The sequence below is a fragment of the Mus caroli genome, chromosome 6 (genome assembly GCF_900094665.2).
Source record: "Mus caroli chromosome 6, CAROLI_EIJ_v1.1, whole genome shotgun sequence".
In the NCBI taxonomy this organism is placed as follows: domain Eukaryota; kingdom Metazoa; phylum Chordata; class Mammalia; order Rodentia; family Muridae; genus Mus; species Mus caroli.
The window spans coordinates 79,065,601-79,077,418 of NC_034575.1; the positions used below are offsets into that span (position 1 = coordinate 79,065,601).

Genomic DNA, 11,818 nt, shown 5'->3' on the forward strand with positions numbered 1-11,818 from the left:
CTCCCTCCCTTCCTGTTCCTTTTTTTGACAAGGTCTCATGAAGCCCGGTCTGGCCTAGAACTCACTCTCTAGCTGAGAATGGCTTTGAACTCCTGATCCCCCAGCTCCTCCGCAGTGCCAGGACTATAGGCTCGGGCCACCACACCCAGCTGCGGCTGCTCTCACAGTCTTTCTGCTTCGATTCCACCACGTTTTCCATTTCCTTATCTAAGGATTAGTTGAGCAAGTTATCTTTTCTCATCAGTCTCTTAGTAAGCCACGAGAGATAACGTGTTTGCCCCTTATTGCTCTCTGTTGGCCATACAGGATCCTATGACTGTCACGTTTCAGCGTATACTTGGATGTCCAGGGGCAGATGTGGATTTCCGAGGTCGGGTTTGACCTAAGATGTAGCAGCAACTGCACACCTGAACACTTGCAGGGCACCTTGGCAGAAGCATTGTTACCAGATGGAACGGTTCTGGAATCCACAGGAAAAGGTACTGGAAGGGTTCCAAAAGAAGACACAACAAAAGCTGCGGCTCAGCATCATGAAAACCTGATCTATTACAAGATGTGGTGGGAAGATCAAAGACAATGGGCTGCTGGCTCCGGTGTGGGTGCCTGGATAAGAACACTACTCAGAACCCAGAGAGGCTGGGCGAGGAGCAGGTCTGGGGGACTCGGAGGACGGTGGTGAGCTTTTGTTGGAGCACAGTGGTTTTGAGATCCTTTTGGGACACTCAAGCGCACTGTCTGAAAAGCAGCTGGATGTGTGTTCTCTGTCCAGGTTAGGTCTGGGAGGCAGGTAAAGATCCAGGAGCCACTAGAATGTGGTGGAGAAAGACTCCACAGGGCTGGCTAAGCTCACAACTGTGTGGATGAGAAGAGGCTTCTGGGTGGAAGCCAACCTTCAAAGAGCAAGCAGAAGGCATGGAGACTGCCAAGGAATCACCAGTGATTTCAGGCTAATAAGAATCGATTGCCAAAATATTCACATTTTCCCAAGTATAAATATCACAAATAAAGATAGTGAGATGACTTCGCTGATTTTATCTGACTGCTGTACAGAAAAATGTCATATTTCAAAATCGTACTTACAGCAAAGCCACGGAGGCTTCTGTCTGCTATCCCAGCACTCGGGAGGCTGAGGTAAGACTATTAGCAGAGGGTCAAAGCCAGCCTGGACCACACAGAGCCCTGTCTAAAAACCCATGAGCAACAGCAACAACAACAGACCCTAGATTATTGGGTTTACCCCAAAAGAAATACAAGTACCAGAAAACATGAAGAAAGCTGCTTGACCTCATCAGGAGAAATGCCATTCAAAAAACAAATCAGGGCCAGGGTGGTGTACAGTTTTAATCTCAGCACTCAGGGGCAGAGGCAGGCAGCTTTCTACAAGTTCAAGGCCAGTCTAACCTACTAGGCCAGTTCCATGTCAGCCAATGACCATGGAGAGACCATGTCTTTAAAAAGAAAGAAGAAATAAAGAGAAGAAGAAAAAAGAAAGAAAAGGAAAAATTATAAATCAAATTGGACAGTGGAGGAGAATTTACAATTAAATAATTAATAATAAATGTAACCAATAAAATAAAAGAAAGTTTCTCTCCTTAAACCATGTCTTAATATGAATTCTCTTCCTCACAGAACAGACAAGTTATCCAGAGACTCACACATCCTTAAAGACTATTTTGCTTAGAAAAAAAAAAAGAAAAAAAAAAGGCAAGCTAATATGCTAATAACGACCTCAGGTTCCTACAACTGGGAAGTCATTTATGTTGATACACAATTCTGCAAAATGTAACAGTGTTTACAACAGCTACAACTCAGAAATCCTTCTTAATGACCCCAGTGACCAATTCAGAGTTTTGCCAAAACTGTTGGTAAAAAGCCAAGAAAAATATTGACCGAGTTGTTTTATTCAAACCTGAGCTTGTACAAAGCAGGTCTCCTCGGATCCACAGTGGGTGGTGCGGCTCATGGCGGCTGAATACCATAGTTACTCGGCTTTCTGCTTGCTTTCAAACAGAAAGTCATACCTGCATGACTGAAGGGTGACTTAAGAATGAAGTCATCTGTAAGGACAAAACTCACTTTTGCAGTTCAAGGGTCAATTTTTGGTTTGTACAAAATATTATACAAGCTGGATGTGGTGGTGCACGCCTTCAATCTCAACATTCTGGAGGTAGAGGCAGGTGGATTTCTGTGAGTTCAAGGTCAGCCTGGTCTACAAAGTGAGTTCCAGGACAGCCAGAGCTATACAGAGAAACGCTGCCTCAAAAAACCAAACCAAACCAAACCAAAACAAAACAACAAAAGAACCCATAACATTAACAAGTAATAAAAACTTTTATAGCATGCCCAAAAATATAAGAAAAACTATTTTATGATAACCTTGGCAACAAGTGTCAGGGAAGAAAGCAGAAACAGCTCGATCTACGAGAACAAGCCCCGCATTAGCTAGCTAGGAGAGACAGACTGTGAGTCCCACTCACACCATTCATAAAATAAATTCCAAATATTCAAAGAACCAAACCAGAGAGAACTTTTTAAAGGGAAAATGGCTATCTGTACTTTAAAAAGAAAGGCTGAACTTGAAAAAGGTATAAATCAAAAGCCAGTGTGAAGATACAAATCTTTAGTCACAGCCTAGGGAGGCAGAGGCAGGTGAAGCTCTGTGAACATATGGCCAGCCTGGTCTACATGTTAAATTCCGGGACAATCAGGACTAGACAGAGAGGTCCTGTCTCAAAACAAAACAAAACCTACAAAATAAATAAATAAATCAGGGCTGGAAAGATGGTTCAGTGGTTAAGAGCACTTGCTGTTCTTTAAGAAGACCCAAGTTCAGCTCTAAGCACACATCACCAGTGACCCACAACCACCCATAACTCCAGTTCCAGGGGATCTGATGCCTCCTCTGACTGCCGAAGGCACCAGGCATGCACATGTTGAACTGACATACGTGTAGACAGAACATTCATACACATAAAATAAAACAAAGAAAACACACCACACACACACACACACACACACACACCAAGAGGGAAAGTTGTGTGGCTTGGAACACTAACACCCTATCTGAACTGAGACTGTATGCAAGAAGAAACAAAAATAAATACTACAACAGGGGGAAAAGTGCAACTTCACTAACATTCAAAGACACATTAAAGCAAAGTGCCGCTTTTTGCCTCAGATTAGCACAGATTTTCTTAAATGATAACAATATATTAATGGCAAATTGAATGTGAGAAAACAAAATACCCCCACACTGATGGCTTAGGGTGTGAATTGGTACAACTCATCTAAAGACACCATTAGCTCTCCATAATGAGCCATAAAATATCACACCCTTCAATGTGGTAACCCATTTCTAGGAATCCTGAGAGGATGATCGGAACTGAGGACAAAGACCATTCGCATACAAGTTCACTGTAGCAATACGCATAATACTAAGAACTTTGAAGGAAACATAAAATAACAACATTTTGGAATTATTTGATTAACTTATAGTAGGCTCAGAAGATGAATAGCATAATGCCTTTTAAAACTGTCTTCTTGGCTGGGCATAGTGGTGCATGCCTTTAATCCCAGCACTCGGAAGGCAGAGAAAGGCAGACAAATCTCTGTGAGTTCAAGACCAGCCTTGTCTACAGAGTAAGTTCCAGGACAGCCAGAGCTACATAGTAAGACCCTGTCTCAAAGAACCAAATATAGATAGATAGATAGATAGATAGATAGATAGATAGATAGATAGATAGATAGATAGATAGATGATAGATAAATAGAATGTTATTTTAAAAATGTCTTTACAAAGTGTCTTTCGAGACTGGGATGGAAGCTCAGCAGAGGGTGTGCCTAGCACTCACAGAGCCTGGGTCTCCTCATCAATGGTGCATAAGGCAGATGCAAGCCTATCATTCCAGCCCTTGCAGGTGGAGGCAGGAGGATAAGGAGTTCAGGCTCGCCTTTGGCTACAGAGAGAGTTTGAGTCTGGCCCAGACTACACGTGACTTTGTCTCAAAATAACAAAAAGTATTTGAAGATCATATAGAAAGTTTTATAAAGTTACATGGCAAAGTTCAAAATTATATTTATGTCAGAAATTAAATATTTTAAATGTCAAAATACACACCTAAGATTTCTATTCTGTTCCTGCCGCTTCTGCACCGTCATGAGAAGACAGCTGGCTTTTTCTCTGAATTTGGAGAGTCTCGGAGAGGTTCCCTCCTCTAAAATATGGGTTATGTAGTACAGAAACTACATATGCCAATAAATTCGTCATTCTCCAAAAGAAATTTGGGCGGGGTCCACCCTGAGCAACTGCAGGTGGCTCCTTCAAAGGAGGTAATGAAGTAAATTGAAAAACAGCCATTCTGCTGAAGAACTAAGTAAAGGCCAATAAAGTGTGCCTAAGTGTCTAAGGGTGTGTGCACACATCTCAGAGGCCAGAAAGGAATATCCTAACATACTGGCAGTGGTTTTCTAAGTAGAGATATTCTAGAAGTGTGTTAAGTGATAGCTACAGGAAGCATGGGGCCACTTTCCCTAAATTAAACTCAACTTAATTTAAAATTCCCTCTTTCCTTCCCTGCAGTCGTCACATTACAAGGGCTTAACGGCCAAGGTAACAAATGGCTGCCAAATCCGACAGAGCTCTCGACCACCTCAGTTATCACAGAAAGGTCATCTGGACTGTGCCATTCTATCCTATGCTCTTTTTAAAATGCTCTCCCCGAATGTATTACGATATATGCTGCAGTCAATCCCTCTTGCCAACGGGAGTGCGTGCCGTAAAAGAAGAAAACAGGGTCCACAGAAGCAGCAATCACACTAGAGGTGTAGAGGCTACAGTCTCTAAAAAGGAGCCGGGGAAAAATATCAACCTATGGAGACATGTTGGTAGTCACAGTCACTCGGGAACACCAGGAAAGGCTGAATGGAGACATGAGTGCAGTAGACATCCCAAGGGAAGAAGAGACACAGAAATTGGAGTAGCAGGGGTGGGGAAGGAGGTCGTTAGAGCAAGAATCACCGACTCTTGGCTCTCCCCACTCACCAGCCATTACAGCTGCTGACCGTTGAGCTGGCTCAAAAGGACATTTCCCCCGGCCACTCTCAAGTCTTTCAACCTGCTGGAAACTGGACACATCCTACAGACCAGAAGGGGAGGGGGCAGGTAGTTTAGGGTTTATGGAGAAGGTTCACAGTGAGAAGTAAACATAAGATCAAATGAAGGAAAAGCCCATCTCCATTCGTACCCCGCTCACCCCACTCCCGTCTCCGTATTCAGCTGCCTTGTGCCTGCCTCCTCCACCCACTCATTTCTTTCTCTGCTTTATTCCTCTTTGCCGCCCAGACCTGTCCCCCACACTTCTCCCATGAAAGCATACCTAGAATAGCCCTAGAAAATACCATGAGGCTGCACAAAAACCTTTTCTTTCAAATTCTGGAGTCTGTAACTGCCTAGAAGATGTGCTGCAGCCAAAGAGATGGAAGGAAGCAGGCAGCCTTTTGAGGAAGGGCAGAGAAAGCCGTACGTCTATGGGGACCAGCTGAAGCCCAGGGCCTTGAAGAAAACAGAGTATCATTCTCTCTCAGTTCCCACCCAAAGACAGAGGGGAGGGCCAGGGTTCCACATCCAAGCAGAAAAGGAAACTGAAGTCAGTGAAAAAGGACCTAAGTCTTAGATCGTGATCTTAGGGCTTGAGAGATCTTGTTCTTCTTCCCAGGATCTCCAGAGGGGTGGGAGGTGACAGACATAAGAGCTCCACCAGGCTCAGTCACAAGTGACCTTAGATACAGCACTAAGAGAGTTTCAAGACAACATCTAAAAGTGGAAATGAAGGGTGCTTTCATGCTATGACTCAAGGGAACATTGCTGTAGTTGGTTTCAAATCAAAGTTACGCCACGGCCATTCCAGGCATGCTGCCTCTAGCTCACAAACTCAACAGACATCCACTGTGGCTCCAGCTTCCTTGTTCTGATGGCACTCAGGGGTGGGAAGCAAAGATGTGTCCCCTGAGCTGAATGCTCTTACTGGACTATGCCCGTTGCTCCTCTCTTTGCAGCAGATGGCAAACAAGATTTGATTCACTTAGACAATTCTTAAAGAAGGCCTGTGAAGATGACGGGAAATCTGATGGCTTCTCCAAAGGGAGAGAGTTGGATCAAAAGAGCATTTTAGAACGAAAGACCCCCAAAGAAGGACAGCACTCCACGAGTGTGACAGAGAAAAAGGAAGTCATCCTTGCCTGAGGCAAAGGATGGTGGTTTTGACTACTGAGGTGTTCAGGCAACCTTGAAGTTCAGTTAGCACCTACCGTGGCTACACTTCTCTCTCACCAGAGCTGCTACTTGCTCTACCCTGAAGAGCTCCACCCCATTTTACTGCCATACTTACCTCACGTCACTCTGCCAGAATCACATGTGTGTGTGATTCTGTTGGGCTTTCTCACAATAATTACCTGCCAGCTTCTTAAAACTCCATATGTCAAGACTAGCTCCCTCCCAGTTTCCCCAGTGGCATAGTCATATCATCTAGCCTTCTAACACACACACATGTACCCACGAACCCATGCATGCAGCCCACCATTGCCCCTGGAGTACAAACTCTAACCCAACCTACTTATTTTCTACTATTTCTCAATATGATCTTTGTTCTGTCCAAAGTATCTATTATGCCAGAAACCAAACTGTATTCCCATCCCTGTGCCTAAAACTCTTCCCTTCCATTTCACCAAAGACCAAAAAGATGGGCCTTTTCCTGATTCCTATCCTCCTCAATCTCTATGTATCAATTGGGACTTTCAATTCATTTCCTTGAAATATCCCATTCCTTGGCTCTTAAAACTCTATCTTCCTGGATCCTTCCTCCTATTTGATACTTGTTTCTCTAGCTCCTTCTTTTGCTAGCTCCACTATGTGTATCCTTAGGATCTATCTATAGTCTTTGTAACATTCTATATCATTCAAACATCCCATTCATTCTTGTGTTCCCAGTCTTTCTATGCAAACCAGTGGCCCAACCAGTGGGCTTTCTCACAATACTTACCTGCCGGCTTCTTAAAACTCCATATGTCAAGACTAGCTCCCTCCCAGTTTCCCCAGTGGTATAATCATATCCTCTAACCTTCTAACCTTTGAGAAAGTGAGCCACCCATTAACAAATAAGTTCAGATTATGCTCTGATTATCAAATAGGTTCTGATTATTAGAATGGCCTTGAACTAAGGTATGAAAATGGAAGATGTTTTCTCTGTCTGTATGAAGAGATTCTTCATTATATCGCCATGTCAGCAGACAGTCTCACTATCAGCTGTGCTGAAGGCAAGTCCCTAAAGCTGAAATCTAGGGATGGATAGGAAGGCTCTCCTGAGTAGTGAAGTTGGAGTTGGCGTTGGCCCTTTGGCCTTGCCCCAGAAAAATAAGTAGAAGGCAAATAACAGACCTCTCCAGATAGGAAAACAACAGCAGTAGCAGCAGCAGCAGCAACAACAACAACAGGATTCTCCAAGATGAATGAACCATGTCAAATGGCACAAGAGAGTGAAGTCAGATGAAGTCCCTTGGGTTGCAGGCTGGCCACACAGACAGGATTATAGAACATATCTAGACCAATCCAAGTTCAAATATTGGCTCTGCGTCTTCTAGCTACATAATCTTAGCCATAGTATCTAATTTCTCTGAATAACAGTTTTCTTGCATATAAAATAGAAATACATCATACCTGAATAGCATGATGGGATGGTAAAAATTAAACTTAATTGTGAATATAAGGTACCCAAGCCTGCAACAGAGTGAGTGGCCAGTGCTTTTCTGGTGGTCATTATTGAAGCCTAGTGTGTTTCTCTATTAATGGCTGGAGTTCCCTCAACAAGTCATGTGTGGTGGGAGCTGGCACTGAAAGACAGCAGTCTCGCTAGAACCGTTAGCTCCAGGGCTTCCTAAGGACCTTACTTCTCCACAGTCATCAATGAGTGAGCTGTGTCTAGATCAAAGATGCCAGGGAATAGTTATCCACAGCCTCAGCCCCATTGCTCAGGGAGCTTCAGCACTAATGGAAAGCAGGAGCATAATCAAACAGAATAGGAGAGTAAAAGCACAAGAGGATGCTCAAAGAGTCTACAGAGCAGGCTCACGATGGATCTTGGCAGACTATCAGAGCCCCTCGGTTCATGCATCTGTTACATAGAAGGCTTCAGAGAAAACACTGAACTGGTGAGATGAACTGGAGGGACAAAGAACCCTGGCTTCACTCTTCATTACCGAAACCTCTCAAGAATAAATAGGGATCCCAGACACACCAATGACCACAGGCATTCCCAGAATATAGTCCATCTCGGTACTGTGGCTAGGACCTACCAGGGTCCTAACTCAGATCCCAGGAAGAAAGGAAAATTCAAGAAGATGAGCTGGGATGGTCACAGTATGTCTGAGCAGACTGGGAAAAATAGCCGTGCTACCTTGTGGACCTGGTGGTAACTATAACTAACTAAACCATCAGTATGGGCTGATGGGATTCAGAGACACTATCCAGGACTAATAAACTTACTCAGACTTTTGTAAAGAGTGTGTGGAAAGAATGCCACAAGTCCAACTAAACCTGAGGAAAGTCATGGGGGCTGCCTGCATCCACGCTAAGCCAGAGACAGGAGGATGCTGTAGGAGAGAGGGTTTGGGGGATGTGTACTACCTAGGCCCAAGTGGATCGCTGCATTAGTGCAGACTACAGAACAGTCCAGCCAGTATCTGCAGCTCAGGATCAAAGCCAAGAAAGAAACATGGTGGCCACTGTTGTGTGCAAAGGGCAAGTAGCCTTTCTGACTCACCCCAGCACTCAGTCACAAACCTGCTGCCAGAAGACCAGTGGTTAGCACCGTACAATTAACAGAGAAAGGTCAGAGTTCCAAACATGTAGCTGTAACTAGACTAGACATCACTAAGAATATATTCATGCCAAGACGGCCTGGGTGTGAGGGTGGGAGATCCCACAGGCTTTCACCAATAAACAAGATCTAGAAGAAAATGTGGTTGGCAGGGTGTCTCACCCCAAAGATTCAGAGGACAGAGCCAGCTGGTACCACATTACAGGGTGGTGACATCAGGAGTCATGAGAGTCACACCCTGCAGAGAATGGGGTTGGCAGAGGATGCCAGAAATGATGAAGCCTACTATGACAGAAGAGAGCCTGACCTGTTCTAAAGAAGAAATAGGCTCCAGAGTTGGGCTGAAGCATCTACTGGACAAAGAAACATTTGTGTCTGCCTTCTGAAGCATCTCTTGGATTTGTCCTGTACCCAGGCCAACCAGCAACCCTAACCCCACTCACTGTCTTGCTTCATCTTGTTACACTTAGCATAATCTACTCTCTATAGACCATCTCCCTTCCCAACTCCAATTGCCCTCCCCTGAAAGCAGACAAAGGCTCCACCCTAGGAAGGCATCCTTTACCCCCCAACACTTATCTACACAGTGGGTGTCTTAACCATGCTCAACATGGTCACTCCCAAAAACCCCTTCCCAGCCTCCTACCCACCCCCACCCCAAATAACTCACACTGCTGCAGGCTCCCTCTCCCTCTGCCCCTGTCACTCACAATAACCCCGCACTTCGGATCAAAAGCGAAGGTGCCACACGTGAGGAGGTGAGAGGCATTGGCAATGGCGAGAATCTGGATAAAATTGTGACATTCGTCCTGGGGGGGTTAGAGATGGTTAGAATCAGAAGCAGTGGGTATGAGGAAGGACAGGGTTGGATATAGATAGTTAGAGGCAGCTGTGGTATGGGGGCGTATGGGCGATGGTGTTAGAGTCTTTGCCGGACCCTTCAGGATAGGAGCACTGCTGGAGGCTGAGCCAAGGTCTCCACAGACACTCAGGACAGGGTGTGGGTTTCCACCTACCTCTTTCTTGCCTTTCTTTCTACAGTTCTGTCTGTGAGTCTCGGGCACCACCCAGTCGATCTGAGAAAGAAGAACTCATTTCAGGTTCCCTCCCCCACCCCACTGCACACTGAGGCCAGGGGAAAAGAGGCGGTTCCACAAGCTTCAACAATCTGGAATCGTCTAAGATTCCTCACTCTCTGCACCTCCTTTCCAAGTCCCCTACCCACTAATGAGTAAAAAAATCAACTGTGAGATCAAAATCACATTTATATTTTTGAGACAGGGTCTCAGGCAGCTCAGGTTGTCCTCAGACTCTTTATAGGGCCAAGGCTGACCTTGAACTTCTGATCATCTTGTCCCCCCTCCTCAGTTCACAGGCCTATGCCTCTACACCAGGTTTTATGTGGTGCTAGGGAGCCAATGCAGGGATTTGTCCGTGCCAGGCAAGCACGTCACCTACTGAGCGAACACCCAACCCCAAACCACATTTAAGGAAATAGAATATATCAGAAGTTATGACTTTATGACTGACAATGCTGTTCTGAGTTTCCATCAGGACACAATTACGTTTCTGTGCACTGTGTCACAATGTACTACAGTTCTTACTAATACATGATGAGATCAGCTCGCAAACACTCTCTCTGGAAAAACCACCATCCTAGAGATACCACTGCCCACTGCCCTTGAAACATGCCACTGGGCCCTTCCATTACCATGTCTCCCCCTCACAGCCGAAAACCCCCTTCCCAATTATCTCCTCCCTTACTGGCAGACAAGGGTATCCTCTGCCCCATCCTCTATTTTGTACAGTGATGGTCTTACCGATACCCACCACAGTCACTCACAGAAAACCCTTCCCCCACCACCCACCACCCCCACGTAACTCATACTGCTGCAGGCTCGCTCTCTCTCTCTCTCTCTCTCTCTCTCTCTCTCTCTCTCTCTCTCTCTCTCTCTCTTAATTTAAATGTATGCTACTAGCTCTGGGTCACCCCACTGTCATCTCTCACCCTTCGGGGTTTTTCCCCAGAGAAGGGCAGGGTTAAAGCGAAGATGCTGTCCCGTGCACCGACGTAAAGTGTGTGAGAAGCAGGATCCACGAGGAGAGCAGAGTAATTGTACGTATGAGGGGCCGCAAACCGGGTGAGATAGGAGTCAGCCTCTGGCAGGAAGAGAAGAGGGGAGAGGAGAGTCAGCCATCCTGTCAGAAACACTCAGTCCCCAAAGGGGGTGATTTTTGTTGTCTTTCAAGGACTATTTATTTGGTAGCCAACAAGGGGGGAAAACCAGAATCTCTACATGCAAACCATCTTCCTGTCCCCAGAGAAAGATAACTGAGGAGGTTAGAACAGTTAGCACACGACCCAGTCAGGCATGCTTTTTCTATAAAAAGAACACTATAAAAAATTGAGCAAATATTAACTCCGTCACTTCTACTCGCAGCAATGTGATACGTACTTTAAAGTACCCATGGAGAGTATAAATACTTTCCTGGTGTGCCTTTTTTTTTTTTTTTTTTTTTTTTTTTTTTTTTGAGACAGACTATCATTTTTGTAGACCAAGCTGGTCTCGAACTCAAAAACCTCAGCTTCCTGACAGCTGGGATTAAAGGTGTGTACCACCACAGCCGGCACTATTTGGAGTCCACTCCCTGTCTTAGCCTACACTCTTGACTTCCCCTTACCTCATTAAACCAGAAGCTATAGTGGATGGATATGTGTTTCTGACATAGACCAGCCTGCATTGAAACACGACTCTTCCCTTACAACCGTGTGCACTCTGAGAGCCTCCTCTTCCTCGAAGAGTGTTGGGAGAATTACATGAGTGAACATTCCACCATCTCACAGATACTCTCTTCCTTCCTTCCTTCCTTCCTTCCTTCCTTCCTTCCTTCCTTCCTTCCTTCCTTCCTTCCTTCCTTCTTCCCTCCCTCCCTCCCTCCCTCCCTCC

General features: G+C 45.2%; 1 protein-coding gene across 3 annotated transcripts in view; it reads right to left on the reverse strand.

Moving 5' to 3' along the window:
• Sema4f (ssemaphorin 4F) overlaps window positions 1-11,818 on the reverse strand; it is a 27,352-nt gene that overhangs the window by 13,753 nt on the left and 1,781 nt on the right. Inside the window, exons 2-5 of one of the 3 annotated variants that reach the window (XM_021164788.1) lie at window positions 10,879-11,030; window positions 9,887-9,946; window positions 9,581-9,679; window positions 5,042-5,135 (exon numbers count right to left, since the gene is read on the reverse strand). In XM_021164788.1, coding sequence (XP_021020447.1) covers window positions 5,042-5,135; window positions 9,581-9,679; window positions 9,887-9,946; window positions 10,879-11,030 — 405 coding nt within the window. Of the gene's footprint in view, window positions 1-5,041; window positions 5,136-9,580; window positions 9,680-9,886; window positions 9,947-10,878; window positions 11,031-11,818 lie in introns of those variants that run through there. The other 2 variants (XM_021164789.1, XM_021164790.2) reach the window with 2 other exon arrangements.